General features: G+C 37.1%; 1 protein-coding gene across 1 annotated transcript in view; it reads right to left on the reverse strand.

The window, feature by feature from the left end:
* HECW2 (HECT, C2 and WW domain containing E3 ubiquitin protein ligase 2) overlaps positions 1 to 27004 on the reverse strand; it is a 318168-nt gene that overhangs the window by 182623 nt on the left and 108541 nt on the right. The window contains exon 2 of the mRNA XM_039844303.1: positions 20930 to 21256. Within this exon, the coding sequence (XP_039700237.1) occupies positions 20930 to 21221 (292 nt within the window). The 5' untranslated portion in view covers positions 21222 to 21256. The remainder of the gene's footprint in view (positions 1 to 20929; positions 21257 to 27004) is intronic.

Raw genomic sequence — 27004 nt, forward strand, 5'->3', positions numbered from 1 at the left:
AGGAAGGAAGGAAGGAAGGAAGGAAGGAAGGAAGGAAGATGGATGGATGATAGGTGATAAATAGGAAATGTTCTGTACCCCTCCACTGGACTTTGTCTCAAGATGCAGAATCTTTATGAATAGCAAATTATAAGTCCCACAACATGACTGTTCTGAGATGTTTTAGAACCAAAAGAAACATCCCTCTACCCCTTAGCATCCCATATTAATTATCATATGTTAACTCAAGAAGACTATAGAGTCTTATGAAGAGATTAAAATCCAGAGAATGCTGGACTCATTTTAACTGAAATAGGCCCTTCTTTAATGATACTATTTTATCTCCCATCACCACAAGGGGCCTATCTATTTCAGAAGGCATCGGTCACCGATACACCACCAACAGTGCCAAAAAGAACAGGTAGGAGAATGCAATCAGGTGTGCTGGAGCCAACTGTTAAATCTCTAGAATTCTGAAAGCTGGTTGTGAGGTTATTGATAGCTTGAAATTGCCCACGGTGGAGTCTTTGTACCATGGAAATCTATAAACGCTACAAATCAGAGGGCATTTTTCAAAGAGAGAGTCAGTTCATCAACATACCACTGAATACAGTTCTTGGCTGGAAAGGTTCTGGGCAAAACAGACAATGCAAGACCAACAGAGAACAAAGAGAAGACCTAAATTATAGCCCTAGACATTCCCACTAATCGGCCATGAATACTGGAGCAAGTCTATGAACCTCTGTTTTGTTGACTAAAATGTAAGAGAAGCTAAACAAGCTCAAAGATCTCTTTCAGACCTAAAAGTTGAATTTTATGGTTAATCTATTTGAGTCATACCTACCCTGACTCCTGAGGTCTTCTTACAGGAAATGCTCCATAAAACAAAAACTGCGCAGCTCCAACACATTGATCAATCTTCCTTCCACTTGTGAGAACAGTTTGGTGCTACTTCAGTCTAATGCATTTGGCCAACCAACCATGTTCAAACCTGGCCATAGCTCTGAAATTCCTAAGATCTCTTACTTATTGAGGTGCATCAAATTGAAAGTTCCAGAAAGCCTCCAGCAGATCCAAGGGTTTCCTTTAGACTTAGGCAAAAGGTCGATAGAGCATTCCTGGCCATATTTGTCAAGTATATACTACTTCTATATACCATAGCAGTGGTGAGGTTGGAGAAGAAGCCCTCTAGGCATGAGGGCAAAAATAAAAAGTGCCATGCTGCCAGAATAATATTTAAAAGAAGCATATGCACTAACACCAGAGTTCCTGCCTTGAACCCGAGCCACCATCCTGAGTCCATTATACAGTAAGGCCCTTAAAGGTAGAGACTGCATAGTACCCACAAAGCCTGGCACAGGTTTTACTAAAGCAAATTCCCTGATTTGGTAGAGTTTGGGGTTCATCAACCTGGGGTTGGTATGTGGGCAACAAATAAGATTTAGTTAAATGTTTCTTACAGAGCAGCAAAGGACTCCTCAGAATAGCTGCTGCTGACAACACAGCACAGATTTATCCTGAAATATAAAATGGCAGTGTCATGGTTTAATCGTGAAAAGATGCAAATGCTGTTGTTGCTCTACCAAGTATTCTCATTTCTAAATGCAAGAATTTGTAAGTATCATCATCATTCTATTGTCTTGTTCTTCAAAATAAAAATTCATATAACACATTTTGGGGGGAAGTATTTAATTAGTAAATGGCAACAGACCATTTAGGCATAATCCTAAAAGCGATGAGAAGTAGAACATCATCCAGGAGGACCAATTTGTCAGTGTGCTGACAGCCAGATTTTTTAAAATTTAATCACAAAGAGAAGAGTTTAAAAATAGAGTGGTTTGAACTTGGAACAGATTCTAGAAAATGATCATATATGTCCAATCTAACTCATAGAAATAGGTCTTTAAGAGATTACAGGAAATAAAGGGGGTTATTTAGGTCCATCTGCTGTGTCTAACCAGATCATTACATAAACTATTAAAAACAATTCTTAAAGCTCACCCACAAAAATCTTGGGAATCCAGTCCAGGATTAAAAGCATTCTCCAAACAAACAATATTCTGAATCTAAAGACTAGAACATTTTAGGTACAACACATCCTCGAATTCAACTATATGTCCTATTCAAATACAACCTATAAGACATTGAATCTGTTTTCCTTTTAAAATGCTCATTGATTCAACAAATTTATGCTGAATTTGAATTGGGCACTAGGCACTGGAGATCCAAGCATGATTAAGACATGGCCAGTCTGTAAACTCCTGGTATACAGTAGAAGTCACACACCCACAAGTGGTAAGGTAAAGAGTGCTGAGAGCTGTGATGACAATAGCCCATCCAGATAAAGACAGACTCTGAGCTTCAAATGCCAGGCAAGTCAACAGCTCGGCAGGAGGCACCAACATCCTTTAATTAAGGGTGAATTCAAACAGCACTCTTTCTTCCTAGTGGGTGCTATCACTTCTAAAGATAACAATTTTTTCCAGTCAGAAGTAAAAAAAATAAATAAATAAACCACAAAGTAGTGGAAGTTTAAAAAAGCAACGCAGGCTCAATATTGAAGCCTTGTGGAAAGGAGGACAGCCTTTAGACAAGAGTCAGGATGGCAAAGTCCAGACATCTAGGGCACTGGTTATGAAAGGAGACACACCAGAGGGTGGCCGAGCTCAAAGGATGGTGGTGCTGAGTTGAAGGCGGGCACTTTATTGAAGTAGAAAGAGAGAGTTGGAAGGCCTTAAAGCCCCTGAGGAGGCATTTTAAACTTGAAACTCTTGATGAGTTTGATCAACATTACACTGAAAGACAGATTCATAGATGGCTGTCATCATGTTCATACAACATTCTACCTGTATGTCTTTATCTAAATTTCCCCTTTTCATAAGAACAACAGTCATATGGATTAAAGTCCATCTTAAAGACCTCCTTTTAACTTGATTACTTCTGTAAACATCCTATCTCCAAATAAGGTCACATTCTGAAGTTATAGGTTAGGACTTCAACCCATGAATTTGAGGGAATACAATTCAACCCATAATTCCTACATTACATAAGACATGGCCCCTGAACACAAAGAATTTATAATTTAATTGTGAGGTTGGGACTTAGCCACATGAGACAATTCAAGAATAACATTGGGAGGATGTCATCGAATTATAAGCTCTATCTTTGAGGCAAAAGTCTTTAGACTAGTGGTTCCTAAACAACACATGTGCACAGGCCCTGTTCGCAATAACTGCCACATCTCAGTAGCACTATTTACTTGATGCTTATTTCTACTCTTTTACTTTAACAAGTTTATCTTAGTCCATTAATGCGAAACCAGTGTCCTTGCCAAAAACAGAAGGCAACCTTAAAAATGAACGCATCGCTTATTAAATTTAAACTATTGTATGTAAACCACCTGACATCCTCTCACCCCACTTTACTAACATAGCACTAAGGCTGATAAACTAGAAAGAGCTCTCCGAATTAGAAAACTTTGATCAAATTCTGTTACCATCTTTCCGACCTTGGGTGAGCAGCTTAACCTATTTAGTTTCTTCATCTAGTTCCTACCATCAGCTGGCATAGTTAATCATGTGAATAGCTGCTATAAAAATTACATGAAATGTTCCTGAAAAAAACTCTAAATATAAAAGCACTATAAACATATCACAGAAAAACTGGAAGGAAGACCCAAATCTTAAAACCTTAATTCTGCCTTCCTTTCCACTCTAATTTGGAGCTCTCCCTTTATTCTTTCAGGTCTACCATAGCTACACAAACTGCCCACACCATCCCTCATTTCTCTTAGCCTGCTGGTTCCTGTTGGTCTCCTACTGGGAACACCGAGGTCATTCTTAGAGACAGGTGGCCTCATTTCAGTCACCCTGCGTTTTACATCTCAAGGACTGAGGCACTGTGTTGTTTGCTGTTGTTGGCAATGATCACTACTCTGCAGTTCACCTCTGTACCCAGCTGTATTCTACTAACGTTGTCAAAAAGCACAGAACACAGTCCCCTGATTTTCTCTTCTTTGCTGCTTTTGAGTGAAATGCTTTGCCTTTCCATAAATAGTTCAGAGCCTGATGCCATATGCATCCTTCTTCAGAAGTGGTTCTCTCCAGGGGACTTGAGCACAGCTGTCAGTCAGCTAGACGGAGAAGCAAGACACCAGAGAAAGGCAACATTTTCCCCGACAGTACCATTTACTGTCTCACTTTGCCCAGTCACAGTCAGCTCACTTTCACCTCTGAATCTAAGACTAAAACGACGCCTGGCCCCCAATCCTGTAACACCTCACTTTGCAACTTGAAGACCAAGCCAAACAAATCCCAACATGACCACTTCAAACTCCAAAGACAATGTTTAGCCCCATGTTTTCTCATGTAAGTTTTATAATTGGGTATTTGGTGAACCATTACATGGAGCAAGTAGGACTAGTAGGGCACAACTTAAAACAATAATTCTTTTACCCTGCTGCCTGTTCTACTCTGCTCTGTGGGACCAGTTCTTTGCTTACCATTGAGTAAAATGAGAGGAGGCCCCTTGACTTTTCTGGTCATTCTGAGGTAATAAAGAGTCCTCTGGTCATACTGAGCTACAAAAATGTTCACTTCCATAAAGAAAATGTCCAGTCCTGTGGCATAGTCAAAACTCCAAACTTCAGTTAAAATGAAATCTTCTCTGTCTTAGTTCAGGCCTGCTTCAGGCAGAAAGCCTTTGGAGAGAGAGGGAAGCATGGTGGATTCTCTACTTCCCGCCAGTTTCTGACTCTTTCAGTGGAATGGAAAGAGGAGAGGTTAGGAGGCAGAGAAGGTCTGACTGAGCTGGCACTGCCACAATCTGATGCCAGCATTCTGCGAGCATGGAGCATCTTTCACTCACAAAGGGAAACTTCCTGGGTTCTGGAGAGATGCCCCATTTCTGGGGATTTTCACCTTCAATTTCTTTGATGTGGTCACAGACAAACCTCTGTCTGGCTCTTAGACAGTAGGACTCCAGGAGTGCCCTCAGCCTCTTTCTCCCAAGGTCTTCTGTTCTGTCCCTCTGGATGCCCCTGGGTAACATGAGCTCCTCCAGGTAGTTTTTCGGAGCAGGTATGAGAATAACCCCAAACCGGCTCTGTTGTAGGCAGACCCCACCCCTTGCCCACAAGAAACATGCAATCTTGTCCCAGCAATTCAAGCAGTGCAGGCCATTGCCAGCAAGCCCTCCTCACTCTGCATTCCAGCCATAGCTTCTCCCTTTTAGAGTCTTCATGTGTGGATCAGACACCAGCCCGCTGTGTCCCTCACGCTGCAGAGGACACTCATAAAGCTCTCAGAGCAGTCAATTCCTATGACATATCTCTCTCCTGACTTGAGGTGGAGGGAAGCATCCTGCTTATCTCCAGTGTATGTGTGTTTAACAGAGAAAATAGGCTCCCGGCACATTGACAATGCCCCCAAAGACTCTTCCACCAAATCAACAACTCCCCTCTCACCCGAGTGGCCAGGTGAGGGTCCTCAAAATAATCTGGACCACCTCCTTCTCAAGACCTGCTTGGGTGGCACAGCTTTGGAATGTGGGAGTGGTTGTTACCTTTCAACTGATCCAGGACAAGTTTCATTTTAACATCCTTGCACATTAATGATGTTATTAATTCTCGAAGTACAATTTCAGTCATCACATTTCCCTACATTTAATGTTTAGGCTTTTTTAAAACAACAAATATTTCATTCAAAAGTATGGGCTATTCTTGCCAGTATATTAAGTAGAAATAGAAAAACTTGTCCTTTGCCTTGTTGAAATATAGTTACCATCATCATCATCATCATTAGTCAACATTTCTTATACTTTTATTAAACCAAGTCCTATGCCAAGGACTTTATGTGCATGCAGAAAAATCCTACTGAGGATTTTATTATTTCCTGTGAGACTGATATTGTTCTCAGAGAGGGTAAGTAATTTACCCATTGTCACTCGACACAAGAAGCAAAGGAGAGATTTAAACGCAGGTCTATTCAACTTCATAGTGTAAGCTCGTGGCCACTAGACTCTACTATGTTAAATGGGGAGGTTTATGACAAAGGATAATAGACAGCATAAGCTATAAAGTCAGGAAAATTTCAACTTCTCCTTATCCTAATTGAAAACACCTTAGAGGAGTTAATTAACTTCTTGATCAATTGCTTTGGCTATAAAATGAGGATACTAGTAATTGTCTAAATCAGACATTTGTTGCACTATCCAGCAGCCATCTCTCTTCCAGTTCCCAGCAGCAGTATAGCTTGTGTAACGCTAACTCCACCCCTACCTCCGGTTGGGTCCTTGTTGGGTTAGAGGATAATTTGCATATGCCAGTTTCCTGGCCACAGTTACTGATCCAGGGAAGGGCTATACTTGTTCTTTTTTATGAGTCACTGACTATAAGGTTGTTTTAAGGATTAAATGAGGTAACTATATAAAAGCGCTTAGCTTAATGCATGAAAAAATAAAATTTCATTTATTAAATGTTTGGCAGCAATGTGGAACATGAATTGCACCAGAATATGTTAGACTGAGAAGATTACTTAGGAAGATAACAATAAAGACCTAAACATTTAAAAAGGCGACAGTGCCAGGAAACATTGCTAACTTAAATTTTACATCCCTTAGTAGCACATTAGATATGCTGGTTGAAAGTGCAGTAAGAGTCAAAACATGGGCAAAGTTTCCAAGTCTGAGAGACTAAAAAAACTTCATTCCCACTAACAAAAATGGAGAATCACAAAGAACTGGTTTAGCATGTCAATTTGTTTTGAAAAAGCTGAATTTGAGGAAAGAGGATATTCAGAGAGAATTGATTTGAAAAACTTTAGACAGAGACTGGGATTAGATAGTGGTTGGCTGGCCAATTGACTCTGGGTTAGCTGGGCTGAGGGGGAGCTCTGATTTGCAGTGTTGGCCCCTTTCTGTCATGCAAACACCCTCATCACAGCGGAGGTGCAGAAGTGTCTCTCGTGGGCCAGGAAGAGATGGTTCCAGTCACTCTTGATTAGAAATGATGCTTTCTGCTGAGATTGGCTAAAGACTGAGAATGAATGAAATTATTCAAAGAGAGAATAAACAATAAAGCCTAAAGAATATAAGAGAATAAGGAATGAAAGGATTTTCAGTAAAGAGGAAAAGAATGAGTGGCCAGAAGACTGTGGGAACCAGGACAGTGTCACAGCCAATGAAGAAACAGCCTCAAAAAGAGGGGGCAATAGACAGCAACTATGCTGGAGCAGTGGAAATTAGCAAAGGGTCTGGAGTCTGACTTTTAGGAATTATTGTTGACTTGCAAGTACATGGTTTTTGGTAAAGAGAGGCCAAAGGGTTCTATTGTAACTGCTTACAATAGAATAAGAATTCTCCATAACCCCTGTTTATTTCTTCATATATTTTTCTTAATAGAGATATCAAATTTTTGAAATATTTGAATATTTGAATAATATTTGAAATATTTCAGCTCATGGACATTTTTGGGCATAGGTCACATCTGCCTTTATGACACAATAAATAACACCAGTTACAATTTAGAGAAAAATGAGTAAGTTTGATATTTTATGGCAAAGAAATTTTTGTATACGAAACAATCATATTAGATCATCTCAGCCATTTCTATGCCCAGAGTTTTTATACATACTCAGCTCTGTAGATTTAGAATCCCAAGAAATGGGGTGTTGTGGTGAAAAGGGAACATAAATAACAGAACAAAAAAGTATTTCTATGTGTCTGATTTTAAAAATCACCTGAAAAACTGTGACAGCTTTAAAATAAAACATTCTTTCACTGAAGTACTGCGCAGACAAATAGTAAATATCGGGGGGTTATTTTAGATAGTGCTGTTAAAAAAAAATGATTTATAAAATAAATCTCTATGAGCCTCCATTAAAGAAAATGACTCATCATACTCCACTGAATCTTCGAAGATAAAATAATGTTCATGGGAGAGACAGCAAATGCCCCTTTAACATCTTCTGCTGTAACCCCACAAGCTTACTCAATACAAGAGAAGGGACTGAGAAAAAGAACCACCTAAATAGCATGGGGCCCATTCCAGACCTTGAGCGTAGGCCCCTAGAAGGAACAGGAAATATGCCATTATTCCAAGCATTCCACCAGACCAAGTGGGATTTTAGTTTTAAACGATAGGGGGGGTTCGTATAAAAACAGCCCCTAAACACAAGCCAACTTCTTTTTTGTCACTCAATCGAAGACAAGAGTCTGTTCCAATGCTGGAAGAAAAACTGGCTGTGCTCAACTCGTTAAATCGTATTGCCTTCCCACTAGGGTTTTCAAAGGTAATTTTAACTACACTCAAAAATCACCTGTGAGAATTGACTTTAGCACCTAACTTCCTTTAAAAAACAACTCCACTGTAGAAGAAACTCCTATTAGACATTGTATTTTTTTCTATTTTACTGAGCAACCATGGGCATATCGCTTAATCCATCGAGGCCCTCAATTTCTCATTTGTAAAATGAGCCCAATGTAGTAGATGATCACTAATTTCCTTCCTAAATCTAAAACTTCTGTGACTCTAAATGTCGACAGGCAAATAATTTTAATGATTCCAAATGATGAAAAATACAGAACTTCACTATAAGCATTCAATTTTCTTAAATGAGTAATATGATTTCCTTAAGTTGAGTAAAACATATAAAATGAGAAATTTTGGAGGTTCCATCAATAGCATCACATAATGCAAAGATGTAATGTTGCTGCTTATCTTAGCAGTATTGCTGTAGTTAGACTTTTACAAGTAGTAATAATGATTTTTAAAAGAAATTTGATTAGTTTCATAGTACTCCATTCAGACAAATGAAATCATATGATGGACTAGAAAATTCTACAGATGCTGACCTGTAACCTTGCTCAGATCAGCAGTTGCAATGGGTCATATGCATAGCACAGTTCACTCTGTTTACCTTCTTGAAATGGCTCAGGAATGACAGGTTTTGGCAGTTTAAGTGAACAGAGGAAAAATGGCTGTCATGCAGCCCAAAACTAAGAATTCAACCTTCTCCAGATGTTCACTGAAGTTCAAGGCTTTCCTTTTTGCATGAATATTTTATATCAAAAATGTGCCACAGACATACACTTAAAGAAAAAAAAAATTTATTTGGGTGCTATAAAATGATATATGATAAATATTTAGAATCCTATTAGCTAACTTAATGTAAATCCTCAGTGGAAAATTCAAGTTTATTATTTTTAGGTTAGTCTTTCAGTAACATGTTTGCTTCTAATAGTATAGCTTAGTGCCATAACCATAGTCTCCCCCAAAAAAGTAGTACATATTTCTGTAGAGTGAAAGGATGATAATTCCTTGATGCATCAATAATTTCGTAATAGCACTTGTATGTACTAGAGGTGTAATAGTTATATCACGAATATATAATTACATATTTCAGGATGTCAAAACACTATATAGATATTCATGCCAAATGACACATAATTCTCAGAAAAACATCTATGGCTGCTTGAGCAGCAGATGCTTATTTCTGTAACCAAAAGAACAAGAAAGGACAAAAATATGAGTTTAAGGCAGTAAACATGCTAAATTCAGGGAATAAATTTACTTCTATTGAAACATACAGTGCTTTCTATACTGAAGATAGAAGCCATGGGTAAGGAAACAGGAAGCAAAAGGCCAATATATTGTATAGAAAATGGAAGAAAGCCTAGAATGACAGCTCTTTAATATGATCTTAAATACAGATGACATCTTAAAAATTCTTTCAGACGCCTGATACATAAACTCCTAATATTATTGGGTAAATGAGTGAATGAATACCAAAAATAATCTGTTGAATAAGTCATCAGGAGAAAACAACATAATATAGAATAAAGTATTCACTCTGATGTTATAATTCCTCCACCCTAAAACCTACTCTTTAATGAAATGAATTAATCTCTGTGGATAATGCAGCACAGAGAGCTGGGAAAGGTGCTCAGGATGCAACATAAACAGGACACAGTTAAGGAGTTAAGAGTGCAGCCAAAAAGACAAACATGAAAAAGGACAAATTACAACACAAAATAATCAGCACTGAAACAGTGACATTAAAAAAATTTCTAAGGGAACAGGAGAATGGATCGATTGCCTGGAAGAGTTAGGAGGTACATTATAGAGTGGATGATTTCTGAATCTTATCCAAAAGGATACACAGAAGTCAGCTAAGCGGAAAGTGGAGTCGAGACAGGAGGTGCAATCTTCAAGGAGAGCACATGCAAGCCCTCCATGAGGAATGCCTGGCACGTGCAAATGTAATTCTCACCTCTCAGAATGACTTTTTCTTGTGTGAATACCAAACAAATAAACATATAAAAATAAAATAAAACCCTCATTTCATGATAAGTCTAGATATGATCTTCTATATCTTTCCCATCCCTGAATCCATTTCAGGCATTAAATTGTTCCTTCTCCATTCTCTTGTGACCTCTGTAATATTGTTCTGAACACACTGCACCATTCTTACCTATTTCTCAGCTGACTAAAATGTGAGCTGACTCATGTTTGCACCCCATTGCCAGTGGTAGACAAATAGGTTCTCAACAAATGCTTGTGGCTAGTATAACGGCTCTCTCCTATGAAGCAACTACCCTTAGATACACATTACAAATGTTATCATGTTTCATCTTCCTGGCAGTTTTATCAAGTTGGTATTTTTCCCATTTTGTACATGAATAAAATTGAGGCTCAGAATGATTTACTAACTCTCATGCACCAACTAAGTGGCTAAGCCAGAATCGGAATCCAGGTCTGTCCCATACCTCAACTCCAAAACCACCCTCCTGGCCACTCTACTGCCCAATGCTGAGGTTAACGGATCCACCAGACTCTACCCAGTTCAAGCTTTGTATGTAATTAAGGCATCAGTGTGGTTCTCCTAATGATTTTATGAACTACAGTAAATTGAGAAAATGTGACCATTTGACGGTTTTTATAAATTTTTACATAGGAAAAATCAGATTTCTCAATGAGCATGCATACATTGGGAGTTTTGCAATTCATAATTTAAATAAAATAAGCACCCAAGGTAAAACTACAAGGACATAGAGGAATAATTCCTTAATGTCACCATTAAATCTGAATTATAATACTTTGGTTCCTACAACTTAAAACAGACTGAAAATCTGAGTTGCTCTAGACAGTTCCTCTGAAGTCTATATAAAGTATACAATACTGTGACTCCGTATTTATTCAAAAATTCAACAATGCTTCTGTTTATTTTAAAATATAACTTTCATTGTGTGTGTGTATATGTTTATAAGAAAATCAAACCCCTTGTCCTCTTGTGCTGCTGGCTCAGGTCTTTTTTTTTTATGCTTAAATTGTTTACTCAGTCAATAAATTGTTGTTTTAAGCCACTAAGTTTAGTCATGGTTCGTAATGCAGAATATATAACTGGAACAATCCTTCTCTATTTAAAAAAAAAAAAAAAAACAACAATAATTATAATGATGTGACATTTAATGCAATTAAATGCCAACAGTTTCAAAAGAAGATGGGGAGGGAAGTGATTTTAATAACTATGTCCTAAGATCCTTGTTCGAGAGGTGTTTAAAGATAGTAATGCATTATAGCCTTTGTTAACTCAGTCACATATGTCAAAATGTTAAGGAAAACCCCTGACAGACTAAAACCAGAATGTTTACCTTCCAAGCAAACAGACTGAGGAAGAACGTGAAAGTAAAGAAAACTCATCATTTCAATGGAATGCATTAAAGCCGGGGTAGTGGGGGATAACTAAGAAAAAAGTGTAATATATAGAAAACAAAATAAGATGTGGAAAGAAGTCTAAAACATATTAAAAATAACAACAAATGTAAAAACATCAACTGCACTCGTTTTAAAAGTCAGTCATTCATATCGGATTTAAACTCATAAAGCTATAGATGATTTATAGCAGATATATCTGAGGCATGCCAAAGAATGGCTAAAAATAAACCAGTAGGAAAAGATACATCAAGCAAAAACTAGCCTAAAAAAAAACTTGCTTTTCACAACAGCAAATGATAACAAACAGACTTTAAGAGAGAGATCAAGATAAAAAGACGACATAAATGTACTTTCTTGACTGGTGTGCTTTAGTCCTTAGGAAACTACAAAAAGCCAATTATAACAAACACTACAAAATTAGTATGTGTGGTAAGCAATTTCATTGTTGGTTGGGAATAGATTTTTATCAGAACAAAGAATCTCTAAACCTCACACCATGCTATCTTAACTCCCTCATAAAATATTTACGATTATTTAACATTTATTAATTATGGCACCTATATAAAAGGCTCCATTAAGGAAAAGTGACACAAATCAGCATGGAGGGAAAAAAAGCCTTCAGATAATGTTTATAGAATAATTGGATAGAAAATAAAAAACATCTCAATATATGGACAGAAGAATGCCTATTTCATTACTGTGTGCAACCGGTATGTTAGCCAATAAAATATACTAAAGCTTCTTTGGATATACTGAGCTATACAATTTTTTAGAACCTTATGTCCAGGGAAGTCTTCCATAACTATTCTGAACACATGGACTTCTTTGTGAGCCAGAGCCTTGACATGCATATTAAAAGGAAGATCCTTGATAGTCTGTGACGCCAATGCAATGCTGTGAATTCAGAATTCCCCTAACTGCTATCTTGCATCTATAATGTCAAGTACTGTCCTTGGTTCTGCTCTGGGTGTGTCCTCTCATTCAGTCTCCTGAACGCCTTGCAAGGGGTATACCAAAGTATGACACTTTTTAACCCCAGCATCTATTAGGCCTTGGAACAGACCAGAGGACCAGACACACTGTTAGCAAGACACATAAATCTACTATGGCAGAGACACTGACTACTCACTAAATAGCTAAGGGTATCTCTCCATTTTCCAATCCCCTTGCAGTTAGGCAGATCATGGGACTAATGCTGAATGATGGGCTCTGAGCAGAAGTGAAATGTGTCACCTTAAGGCCCAAGGCATTTAAGAGCTGGTATAAAAGTCCCCAGCTCTCTCTTCCCTTGATACTTGCTTGAGGAGGTCTTGTGTTGTAGATGCTGTAATTAAAAGACTGTTGCACCTTTAACAATCCAATATGGCAAAAATTAAGAGGGTAGTGAGCCTGCATCACTAAATGACAGTACGAAGCAAGCCCTCTGCCAACCCACACAGCATTAGCAATAAATCCTCTTTTGTTTTCTAAGCCACTGAAGAGCCAGGGTTCATTCATTTGTATAGTATAAGTTGACCTACCATGACTAAAACAACTGGGCCACAAAAAGTAATTTAGAGTTAAGTTGTTCCAAAAGCCATTTCATGTTGAAAGCTCTTATTTTCTAAAAGTATTTTTAAAATTTTTAAGACATGACCTAAAACAACTTGTCTTTGGCAGTAATCATGTAAAAATATCAAAAGAGCTTAAGAACAAACATTATTAACTGTATTTGATAGTTGTTCTAGAAACTAAATGCCAAATATATAATTTTTTTGTTCCATTTGATTGAATTTCAGATTAAAATGCAGCTTTCCTGTCACCTTAGAAAGCACGTTGGTTTAGAATCTACATAATACTCAAGTTAAAATACTGTATTATTTAGCATTCATACTTTAAGTGCTTTATATAATTTCTAGTGTTTTGTTTCATTGGAATGGATTTTGTTTTATGTAAGTAGAAGTGACCCAGTGTGTCACTTTAATCTGGAAATCTCTTCATATGGATTCATTCTATTGGTGAGTTTGTGCTTAAGCTTCAGACTACCAGGAAATGATTTCATTATTATTAATAGTAGCCAAAATAATGATGAGAGTTTATAATCAGCAGTACCTTACAATGAGCCTGGCATTTTGCTGAGAGCTTTACACACATTATCTTACTTAATTCTCATGATATTGGTACTTTTCTAAGTCTTTTTTTCCTATAGATTAAGAAACTGAGGTTTTAAAAAATTACATAATTTACCCACGCTGGTAGGTAGACTTGAATTTACTAGTTTTCTAACTATAAAAACTGTACTCTTAATCACTGATAACCCCAGAATTTTTCAGTGTGCTGCGTGTGATGATTCTGGGGTGGTTCATAGACAAAAGTTATATTTTAACAGTTAATGCATGTTAGAAAGAAATATAACTAACACAGATAATCTTTTTTGCTTAGAACAAGGTCAGGGTAAAAAATCAGTTTGTTTTGTTCTAATCAGATGGTTTAAAAATATTAATAGCACAGGTGATAATCCAATATTGCAAAAATCAAGGTGTTGAGTAAATAACTAGAGGTTAGAGAACACTGCACTGCATTTTTCAACACAGAGGGGGAAAAATAAAGACTGGGACTCAAAATACGTGAGTTCCAGCCTTGACTGCCTGCCTCCAACTAGCTCTATGGCATCACCATTCTGGACCTTTTAATCTATAAAACATCAACTAAAATTTTGGAATCATAATGCTCTAAAATATATGATCTTAATGCTTTGGCTAACTATTGAGACCATACTTTATTTTGCTGTCTAAATGCAAAAAAATATGAAAAAGTCATAATACACAAGCCATGAGATTTTTGTAAGACAGAGTCAAAATACAGTTGTTCTGCTACTCATTGTTGTACCCATAATCAATGTATGGACACTCAAAGTGTGGGCTAGACAAATATTGGTAAACTTTTTGTTACTGGGTCTGTGACAAGATAAGACGCTTGAGCCAGACTATGAAACAGCTACATCGAAAAACCCATTATTTAGTTAGGTTAATTTTTAATAGCAAGATTTGATAAATAAATGAAGTTACACTGATTTACATTCTAGAGAAAGTTTCTTATCTAGTCCCAGATCAGTAACAAACAGCTGACAGACCAGCACTTTGAGTAGCACAGATGTACAGCACAGGATATACTTCTCATTTCCACACTGTGCATTTTCCCAGCTCTGTTCAGGTACCTGAAGTTGCCTGCAAATGAGAAATGGCAAGTTAAGCCTTTTGAAGTGTTTTTCTTTTGAACAGTCAGAAAAATAAGCATATGACCAAACATTAAAGGGAATTAGATAGTGAGCCTAAAAAAATGTAATACACTCTGCCTCCTGTTTAAATGGTGTCCATTTGATTTTTTGTGGAAAGCTGTTTGAGTTGGGTACTCTAAGTGTTTCTGCACAAGATAAGCATTTAGCTCTTTTTATTTAGTGAGTTTAGAAGGAGGTAACTGGTAGCTCTGTTAAACTTGGAAGGGGTCAATTCCAATTTTGGAGACCAACAATAAATTATAAACCTAGCAACTTCTGAAAACCATTAATTGTTGTAATTTGGAGATTCAGGGCTATTAGCTACATTGAGATCAAGTCTGGCATTCTCGGGGTGTATATGAGACTTTCTAAAGTGAGACAATGTAACAAACATCTGTTCTGAGAACTATGTTCGCACCCACAGTTTCCCCAAATGGTGCTCTGATATTTTCCATTTTTTTCTTTGTATTTACAATAGAACCTATATACTATCTAAAATTCTTAAAGAAAGATTTATGTTTCTAATCCAGGAGGCTATATTTCCCCTCCAGATCAGTAGTGCTAAAAGTCATCTGGAGTGAGTTGTGCAGTGCAAAATATTATTAACAATTAGCCAAACAAAAACAAAACTCACACTTGCAGAGAGGAAGAAAATGTAAGCCAAGAGAAACACAATCAAAACGCAGAGTGTGCCAATAAGCCACACCTTGCCAGCTGATGTTCCACCCAAATCCTTCCCCTTTGGGACTTATTTCTATAGAGATCATCTTTCTGTTCCACAAATAAAACTAGACGTTGCTAAGAAACAGCCCAGCTTCTCAGGACACAACTGAAGGGGAGCGGTGGCTTCTACCAAGAAGTAGAGAAATCTGAAGCTATTCCTGACATACGTGCTACTGTTATGAAATCTACATTCTCAGCACACCTATTTCACAGAGCTCAAGAGCTGTATAGCTCCAGCAGCCTTAAATTTATGACATAACTAGGACCCCAAAATTCTTTTCCCTATCCTAGCCTTGCATTTCCTCATCTCTTTCAGATCTTCTCCAAATGTATCCTCTAACCTATCTTCCTCTAATACTCACAAGAAAACTCACATATTTTCAGATTACTAATTCCTTATTTGAAAGATTCTTTCCATCACATTATTAGTCTTATTAAACTTCTGAAAATTTCCACATGACTTGGAGTTCGTTTTCAAATATTTTATAACAAATTTTTGTTGCTTTTTAAAACCTAGTGGGTTTTGCCTATATTAAAGCTGTCCCGAGCACGCTCCCTGAAGTAGTAACTACTGAAGTAGTAACTACTGAAGTAGTCCACTCACTCTTTATCCTGCCATTAAAAGCAATTGGTATCCCTCATTTTCCCTTTCTCATCTATCTGTACAGCACCCTAGCAGCTCAGTTAGGAGTAACTGTTGTCACAAGAAAGCCTCACTATGATAAGTTAAAGAAAGGAAGATTTCTCTCACAAATAGCAAGAACTTTGGAGTGCCAGTCCTAGCGCTTTCTAACTTTCTGTTCTGTCATCCTTAGCGTTTTTTCTTCTTGATTGACGACTATGGTTGCTACATGGATATAACAACACCAGAGTCCCAAGTACAAGAGAAGGGGAAGTTTAAACTCTCCCTTCACAAAACTCTGGCTTTTCATTAGAAAAGGAAGTTCCCCAAAGTCTTCCCTTTACATCTCAATGGCCAGAATTAGGTCACATGCCCACTCCTAGACTACTTACTAGTTGGATTACTATATAGGGTTAAAATTTTCCTGAGCATGGGGAGGGCCTACCATCCCTGAAATCAATGGCTGCCTGCCAACTCCATCAGGAAGAAGGGATCAGAAAATGGCTGTCATTTAAAGACCATAGGGCTGCCATGCATCCTTCTCCATGTGGATGGCAAAAGCCCCTCAGAAGTGAGGCTGCCTCCAGTCTAGAGGTCGGGAAAACCTGTCCTGGCCTCAGGAGATAAATGGCTATCTTGCTTAAAGCCAGGTGTCAGTTCACGCTTTCCAAGGTCCCAGATAAGCCAGTTTTTCTTTTAAACACAGCCATGGCCCAGCAACTTTACAAATGAACCATATTTAATGTTATAAATGCTGGGACCTGTGCCTTTTAAAGCCATTCATTGAGAAAACCTGCTAAAACCAACAGCATGCCTGAGAACACCAAGTACCTCATTCTACCTATGTGGTATTTTTATTTGCATATGCTAATCTGTATTTGTCCCAGCCCCTTGAGAGATCTGGGCATGCCAGGTCCCACCCTTGCTCCCTGCTAAGTATCTAAAACTATTAGAAAGTACACTAAGGAGACTGACAAACACATGGAACTCTAAGAATCATTTACTATTTATTCAGAATTCTCTGGACATGGCTAGATGGGAAAATTAAGTGGAACCTCTTACTGCCTACCCTAAGTCAAAAGCATGGGAGAAACTTCTGCTTCAGGCTATACTGAAGTCATTTTTCCAGACTAGCCCTCCTAATTGTAAACAACCATAAAAGTAGGAGACTAATGGTTTTCAGACATTGTACAATAGGTAGTATAAGATTAAAATCCTAGAGAGAAGAGTAATTTATGAGGTAACTACAACCACCCAGATCTCAGACAGAGGTCAATTTCCTGAGTACCATGTGGGGAACTAAATAGAGTTCATGGCAGTTCTTATGAGCTGAGGAGGCAGAGATCAGTGTTTGGGTCAACGGAGGTGACAAGAATCTCCAGGCAGAGCACTGGAAAGAGTCACAGAGGAATGAAGGTCAAAAGCCCACATGTGGATCCTGCCACAATCCTTTGACTAATGTGCAGGGCGAGACTACCAAGGCTTTTCAGACACTGGCTACTACAGGGCTGAGAATAAAATGGAGATACTAGAGGTCAAGCAATGCTGGAGAATACTGCAATACAGCCCAGCCAGAGTGAAGAGAGCTTTTTAACATTGCAGGCATTCAGCTAAGAAATCAGAAATGCCACTACTTAGGAATAAGTACAAAATCCTAGAGTAAGGTCTACTGTAGACCTACCCTAGCAAAGTCTCAAACCAAGCTCTAACAAAATCCATAAGGGACACCGAGCTTGGAGGCTGAATGTCAAGTTAAAAGCTCTGGGGAACTACATTGGGCTTTCCACAGATCCATCTTAAGAAAGTACAAAATCACACCTAAGGAATTCAAGGAAATAAATCCACCTATGAGAAAATTAATATTAAAATAAAAATTATTCCACAGAACTCAGGATTGCTACAATATAGAATCCTCAATGACAATTGCTAGATGTGCAAACAAAGAGGAAAATGAGCCCACAGTCAAGAGTAAAACAGACAATAAAAACCACCCCTTAGGTAACCCAGATATTAGATTTAGCAGAGAATTTAAAACAGCTGTATTCAATTCAGTTCTAAGAATTGAACAAAAATATAGTCCAAATGAGTTAACATATAGGGAACTCATAAGATAAATAAAAACTAAAGAAAGAAAAATAAAAATTCTATAAACAAAAAGTCAAATAACTGAAATTTAAAAATCCATTGGATGGAAACAGAAAATTATCATATCTGAATATCAAAGCGATTGAAGGAAAATTAATCAGAGCCTCAGAGCCTTGTAGAACATGAAATGAGGTAACATACATGTAAGCAGAGTCTCAGAAAGAGGAAGAAAGTGAAAATAGGAAAAAATATCTGAAGAAATAATAGCCTCCAAATTTTCCAACTTTCATCAAAAACATTTACTCGTGAATCTCAGGGAATCCCAACCAGGATAAATAAAAAGAAAATCACACCTAGGTGCATTATAGACAAACTGCTAAAAACCAGGATAAAGAGAAAATGCTGAAAGTAGACAAAGGCAGCGGGGTGGGGGGAGAGACACATTACATACAAAGTTGTAAAGACACAATGATGATATGTGAGAAAGATACAGAAGCAACTTGAAATAAACTGGAGTTAGCACTTTTCAAAAGAGATTTATTTCCTAATTCTACTTTCCCAGCTATATCCTTAGAGTAATGCCAGATTTAGAACTCTGACCTCTATTTCTCTTGCTAGAAAGTAAAATATAAGAACAAAAGATTTTGTGGCTTTGGTCACTTGGAGGTAAAATGAACTTGGCTTTGGATTCCTTAGTTCCTTCTCAATAACATTTAGACAGGGAACTACAACAAGTGGAGTGGGGAAACAGAAGAAGTAGGAAGGAAGTATGATGTAACAGGAATCACTGTCTTAAGTAATTCTGACATCTTATAGATTGTTATTCACATGAAAAAGAAATCATCCTAAATAAGAAAGTAAAATTGATTATATCCCAAAGAAATACCGCATAGAAAGCATTTAGGAAAAAACATAGTCTGCTATTTGTAGTCCCATATTAAGCATTACAAAATAATCTAAAATGAGAAAAAAAGGAAAAAATATTATGAGAAAAGTGAAAAAAAGTTTATGAAATCCAAAAGTGAAATTACCTCAAAGCCAAAAGAGTTACTCCAAAAGTCATATGAAAACTGTAAGATTTTTTTTGTGAACCTAAGAGTATATCTAACCTATAGTATATCTAACCTTTTATAGTATATCTTAATAGTATATCTTAATAGTACATCTAACCTTTTATATCTAACATAGTAGATATAAAAATATGATTTTTAAATCATGGAACTTCCCCACTTTGAATATATATTTAAACACACTTGGGGGAAATGCTGAAAACCCTGAAAACTTTTCCCCTTTTGTTGTCACGAGAGAAAAAGAATTCATTGACTTTTTTTTTTCTTGCCATTTTAGATTTCTTTCTATCCAATAGGATTAAACATTAAGTAAGATATACAAAAGCAAACACAAACCAATTAACATTAAATTCTCCGCCCCAGAGAAACATAAAGTGAAGTGGGTTTAACATTCTAATAAAATTTCAGCAAGGATGATACTTTGCTTCAAAGTAGGGTTTCTCAACGGTGGCACTGTTGACATTTGGGAACAGATAATTCTTTGTTGTGAGGGGCTGTCCTGTGCATTTCAAGGTATTTAGCAGCATCCCTAATCTCCCATTTTCCCCATCCAGCTGTGCCAACTAAAAACTTCTCCAGACATTGCCAAATGTCCCGTAGGGAACAAAATTGCACCTAGTTGAGAAACACTGCCCTCTCCCCTAATTGACTCATTTAAAAACAAAACATACACATAAAAAAAAGACGCTTGACTTATAATCTACATTGAAAGCAATAGTCTTTCTAATAAAATAACTGATGTTAAATTTTTGTTTAATTCTCTTCATTCAGTGAAAAAGTTCTCTAACTTTGGTGAATGTTAGATTTTATTATCAAGCTTGATTTAGATTTTCTTTATGATAGGTAGGTTTTGATTTTTGCTTTCAGATAAAGCAGACTATATTTTCTAGTATGCATGATTCTAGCATCACTCATCTATGGATACGAAGTAGCTAAAGAGAGCTGGGACACTTATTAAAACAAATAGCAATCCATTTCTAAGTCATTTGTTAGAAAAATATGACAACTTTCCTCACCTAATTGATATAAGACACATCGAGGAATTCTGAAATAAAAAGATACATTAGATTGCAAGTTGTTCCTAAAGAAATTCAACATTCAGAAAATACAGAACATTTTTTTCATATCACTTATCTAAATCTAGATATCTTTTTCATTGGTTTAAAAATATTAATAAATGTTAATAGCCACCTCTTTCTAAAGTAGAAATATTTAGGGCAATATGAAGTTTCAAAAAGAAAATACTGTAAAAGCTGGAGGTTCTGTTATTTAATTACGGTAGAGATGTAACTACAGAATTCACACCAACGAAGATATTTATAATTGTCTCTCCACCTCTCAAAAAGGAAAGAAAAATTCCCAGAATCTTGTTGTTTTTACTTATGTGTGTGACTTTTTTCCAGGAGAAAATACAGAGTAGTATTATGTTGGGGCAAAATGTATGCTCTAAATCATAAACAAGTCCATTTCAATTGACTCACCTATGTGATAAAGTCCAATCCAATCACTGGGGTCCACCTCCTCTTTAATGTCCCAGAAGATAATCAGGTTCTGAGCTTGCCCCAGGGTGTACTCGTACATGCTAGCAGTCAAGCTGGAGCGGCTCTCAGAAGTCACCAGGTCCGTGTCACTGTTGGCCCGCTGTAGGGTCATGTTCTCTGGCATGGAGCTCTGGGCAGCGAGGCTCTGGAGGTTCTCTGGGCTCAGAGTGTACCGCATCTGGGGATTTCGACGTCGCACAAAAAGCAGGTGCTCCCGGGCTGAGCTGGCCATCCCGTCTGCCTTTCTGAGGTTGGCTTCCTACAAAGCTGCAAGAGACAGACAAGCACAAAGCATTAGTGCTACAATGTGAGGAATTAGGTTTAAGCTTCCCAGACATAAAGCCTTAAGGAGTGTTTATTAAAGCCCGACCATGTCATAATCTTCTGCTGTCAAAATAAAACCTATTATTCTACTGTCAAATGATTATGTCAAACACAACTTCTATAGACGGAGGTCACATGATGGCAAAGGCCATCACACACCTGTGCACATCTCAGCACAGCCTCCTCCTAGCAAGTAAGGAAAAAAGGGATTTCTCCTTCAGAAATGGCTTAAGAACTGAAACCTTAAAACTCCTAGGAGAAAACATAGTTGGTAAACTTCTTGACACCAGTTTTGGCAATGATGTTTTCAACTGGACAACAAACATAAAAACAACAAAAGCAAAAATAAACAAGTGGGACTCTATTAAACTAAAAATACTCTGAGCATCAAAGAAACTACCAACAAAATGAAAAGGAAACCTACCAAATGGGAGAAAATATTTGTATATCGAACACCCAATAAGGGATTAACATCCAAAATATATTTAAAAACTCATATAACTCAATAGCAAAAAAAAAAAAAGCAGTCCAATTTCCTTTCTCCAAAGAAGATATACAAATAGACAACGGATACACAAGAAGCTGCTCAACATCACCATTCATCTGGGAAACACAAATCAAAATCACTGTAAGATATTGCTCCACACCTGTTAGGATAGCTATCATCAAGAAGACAAGAGTTAACAAGTGCTGGCAAGGATGTGGGGAAATGGAAACCCTTGTGCACTGTTGATATAGCTGCTATGGAAGGAGAACCCTATGGAGGTCTCTCAAAAATTAAAAATAGAACTACCGTATGATCTAGCAATTCTACTTCTGGGTATATAGCCAAAGGAAATGAAAACAGAATATGAAAGAGATATATGCACTCCCACATTGCGGCATTATTCACAGTGGCCAAGCTATGAAAACAACCAAAGCGTCCATCAACAAATAAGTGGATGGACCTTGGAGCATTATACTAAGTGAAATAAGTCAGAGGAAGACGAATATTGCATTACCTCACTTATATATGGAATCTTAAAAAAAAGTCATACTCTTAGAAACAGCACAGAGTGGTTGTCAGGGCTGGGGGATGGGGGAAATGGGCAGAAGTTGGTAAAAGGTTACAAACTTTCAGCTATAAGATAAATGAGGTCTGAGGATCTAATATAAGACATGGTGACTATAGTTGATAACACTATATTATGTAATTAAAATTTGCTAAAGTAGAACTTAAATGTTCTCACTAAAGAAAAATACGTATGAGGTGATGGATGTGTTCACTAGAGGGTGAGAATCCTCTCATAATGTACACATATATATCACCACAAATTATACTTTAGATATCTTACAATATTATCTATCAATAATGCCTCAATAAAGCCAAAAGAAAAATAAAAAGGAATGTAACTTCATAAAGGCAGAGATTTTCATCTGGTTTGTCCCCCGTGTCTACAATGGTGCCTGGTACACAGTAGATATCGATAAATATTTGTTAAATGAATAAATTAATGAACAGTGAACATCTTTCTCCTAGATACTCCTTAAGCTTCTAGGAGCATGACTTAAAACTTGAGTCCCTTTTCTGGGTCTGCCCTTCACCATTCCTGATTTTCCATCATAAACCTGATCTCATATTTCTAGCATTATATCTTGAATTGATATCCTATGTAAAAACAACAAATTTAAAATGAACAAATAAACTAATATTCCTCTTCAGAAATTTAGCTCTAGTTATCCTTATGTGATATATGGTAACTCTGACATCATAATATAACCCATAACTGTTAAACAACCTCAAATCCACAAAGCCTAAAATACAGGTCAACTTCTTACCAGACACTTTCATGAAATTTTCATGGATTTTGACAAAATTTTAGTGGATCTTTGTTTATAAACCCCGAGTGAGTCAAGCACCACATCAGCTTCAGCAAACACTATAAATAATTAATTCCTAACACATCATAGTCAAATAGAAAATTCAGGCCATGTATAACTAAACTACTCCCCTGAAAGAACTAGGCCAGAACCATTATAACTTAAAGCCACAACAGAAGAACTACTGAGAATTACTCTGCTTTAGAAGAAAGGGAAAAAAGCGCATATACACCAAAACTATTGTTTTAAAATGACCTCTATTTATATCAGAGAGATAAGTTTGTACAATGAATAAGAGAATAAGCTTCAAAACCTGATTTCTGAGTTTTAGTCATGTCTCTACTATCAAGTCACTCTGTGATCTTGGCCACTTGATTTTAACTCTCTTTGCCATTTTTCCATCTGTAAAGTATGGATAATAATGCCCATCTCATAGGATTTGGTAGAGAACTAAATGAATTAGCACAAGTAAAGCATTTAGAACAGTACCTAGCATATAGTAATTTTAGCTTTTCACATTACATAACTACATTCTACTTTAATTATATCTAGTAGAATTAGTTTTAATACTCCTTGATTCCCCCCCACACACTTTTTGAAAGAGTAGGCTTTCAGCATCCTCAGTTATTCAAAGTATAGCCCCCAAACCAGAAAAAAGGCACTGAGGAACAGTTATTTTGAAGTACAAGCCTTAACCCCATAACCCTGCAAGGGCCATTCTCTGGTTCTCCAGCAGATATAAAGGCTGAAATTTCACTTTCTAACCATTACTGTGTTCAATGGGTGGAAGCGGGGAAAAGAGAGGGGAAGAGGAGGGGGAGATTGGAAGGGTGGGGGTGGGGGGACATCCTGAAGAAGAGACTGAGGAAGGCTTTCAAATGTTGCAGCTAAAAGTTGAGAAGGTATAATAGCATTTGAAAACTAGAAGGAAATCAGTGGCCTTAGGGAAACAGTTTACATGGGCCAGTAAAAGCCAGACTGTTGAGGTTTGAGGAAGGAGGCTGAGAAGGTAAGTGGGGGTAAAGAGTACAGACTCTTTTTCAAAAGGCTGGATGGTAAAGGGGAGAAGAGTGTATGGTAGAGAGAGGGTGATGTGGACTGAGACATGACTGGGTCTGTTTGCTTTTTGTTTTTAGGATAAGAGAGACTTTTGCATGTTTGTAATATTAGCACAACCACACAGGAAATACTTGTTTAAAAAATGAGTAAATGAAAATTGAGAGAAGGGGCAGTGAAGAGGAAAAGATGAAGGTACAGAAAACAGGGGAAATATATGATCGAGTAAGATCACTAAGAAAGAACAAAAATTGGAATACATACATGGCTTCTGGCTCCCAGAGCTCAGAAAACAGCTGCATTAGGATACACAGGCCTTTGAGATGTAGCTCAGGATTGAACCACAGCTTTTAAAGAACTGTTTCAACATAAAATTTAAATCCAACTTCCAAACAACCCACTTGTAGAAGAACCACTCACCTACTGGTGACTGCACATGGTGAGATGTGAGATTAGAAAGAGAAGAGATTAGAACTTTGAGCACAGAATGTGAAGTAATTCAGTTGGAACCTCACCAAGAGTACTGAGCAGGAAGCCATTCCAAGATTTGAGCAGAGGAGTCAAAATATGAAATTTAAGTATGGGAAACTTAATCTGAGAGTTTATGAAGGGCTGACTATAAGAGGAAGAAAACAGAGGTGGGGAAACCACTTTGAAACTAAGTGATTAGTTAAAGCGACTGGCACTGAGTGCCAAATAATGGATTTTAATAACACAAAAAGGGAACAGATTAACCAGGAATATTTCAAAGACAGAGCCCAAAGATTTGGTGACAGATTGACTATAGGGGGTAAAAGTGAGGAAGAAATTAAGAATAGATTTTAGATTTTCAATCTAAATGTCAACAGAATCCCAGAAACATCGACAGGGCTAAGAAAATCAACACCATTTTGGGTGAGTTTAAAGTAAATGCAAAATATCCAAGTAACTATATCCTGAAGACTCTTGTGAGGGTGGGCCTGAATTGCTGGTTATTATGAGGCTAGGATAAAATGAATTTTCAACTGGAAGTTTCTGCTTAATAATGGCCTTAGTATTTATTAATTCAATGAGGGACTGTTACCAAATCTGCTCTGTAAAACCATTTTTCTCTTATAGGAGAAGTAATATATTTTTGAGAGTTCATGTTTCCATAATAAATACCAAACACCAGGCAAAAGTCACTTTGCAAACTTTCATAAAAATGAGAAAAAATCAAACCACTCTAAATTTTATAGTTAAAAATTTAGTCTTATTCAATGTAATGTTTTCATACAAAAAAAAAAATAGTGCTACTCAAACAACAGGGAGTGGCTGCTTTACATTCTCTCCTACTGGAATCTAAATTCTTGATCGGCTTCTTGGTTTCATACCTATGCCTTTGGCAATGAGAAAGACAAATTTTCTTCAGAATATTATCCATGCTCTTCTGAAGAGCTTTAGAAGATAAAGCTGATAGTAAGGGAAACTGAGTAGTACCCACCATATTTATTAAACATATTTATAGCTCCTTAGATAATGCCTCCCATCGCGAGCCTCTGCTGCAGCTATATGTCCCAATCCCAAAGGACACAATTTAACATGATGTAGCACTCCTTAAAAAAAACCTCCCTCTTCTATTTGTCATTAGGTCTGCACTATGCTGCTCTCTCAGATAACAGACGTCCGCTTAAACAACGGAAACAAAATCACTTTTCTTCCAGAGGTCAAGATAGATATAATTACAAAGCAAATTGCAACTTAGTTTACAACTTCATTTCCAAAAGCAGCAGATTTTGCTTAGACGATACAGACAGTAGCAGGTGACAAATACATTAAGAAAGTGTTTTTATTTAAAATATTTTTACTAAAAAATCCAGAGGTGAAGTGTCAATTTACTAAACTTCATCTGAAGGGCAAGTACTGAACACATTCACTGTCAAAAGATTTTTACAGACTAGAAATGCATCGTTGGATTTTAACCTAGACTGGACATTGATAAATCAATAATAATAAACGAATAATAATAACTATCATCCTTGTTTAACCCTTCAAATTCCATAAAAACATCCCCCAACATACACCTACACCTGTTCAACTATACTATGCTTCAAACTCCATGTGTGTTTTATTATATAAGTGAGAAAAGAAAAGGGGAATAAAACTATACTTATGTCAAGAGACACTAGGAACATTAGTCTGCAATAAGCAGAGATGTGTGAGATCTAGGAAGAGGCAACAGGTCCATCAGATCTCATAACACCAGTTGGTATGTGATATGCAGACAGCCATCACCAAATTCTCAACCAAGGATCCCTCCCCAGTGGAGTCCCACTGTGCCCCCTGCTAAGAGAAAGCATTCACAGAGTCATAACTCTGTTTATCATACATGATCACAACCCAATGCTTAGCTTATTCAGCAAGAGAGTGCTGGTAAAATGATTAAGGCCAAAAATATTCCTCCCATACAATCTACCAGTAAATGTTCCAAGACTTCAGGTCATTCCACAGAGAGTCTGGTTGACTGAAGCTGCCCCTCACTTCCTCTTCCCAGGTGGAAAAGTATCAGAAAATGCAATTTTCCTTCCAGGCTGCTGTCCTTTAAGAAAAGGCTCTTCTCCCCACAGTTTTATTATCTGATACCTTATGATCCGCAACATAAAAATAGTCCACCTGTAACTTTGGAAAACAGATGTCCACAGAAAGAAATAACTTTAAGTTCCAAAGTTGTTAATTTTAAAGACTGAAATCAACAGTGCTTTCAAGATGTTATTTGGGTTTAAATTGCTGACTATACAATTAGATAAATAACAGAAA

The sequence above is a fragment of the Pteropus medius genome, unplaced genomic scaffold (genome assembly GCF_902729225.1).
Source record: "Pteropus medius unplaced genomic scaffold, Ma_sr-lr_union100, whole genome shotgun sequence".
Classification (NCBI taxonomy): Eukaryota; Metazoa; Chordata; class Mammalia; order Chiroptera; family Pteropodidae; genus Pteropus; species Pteropus medius.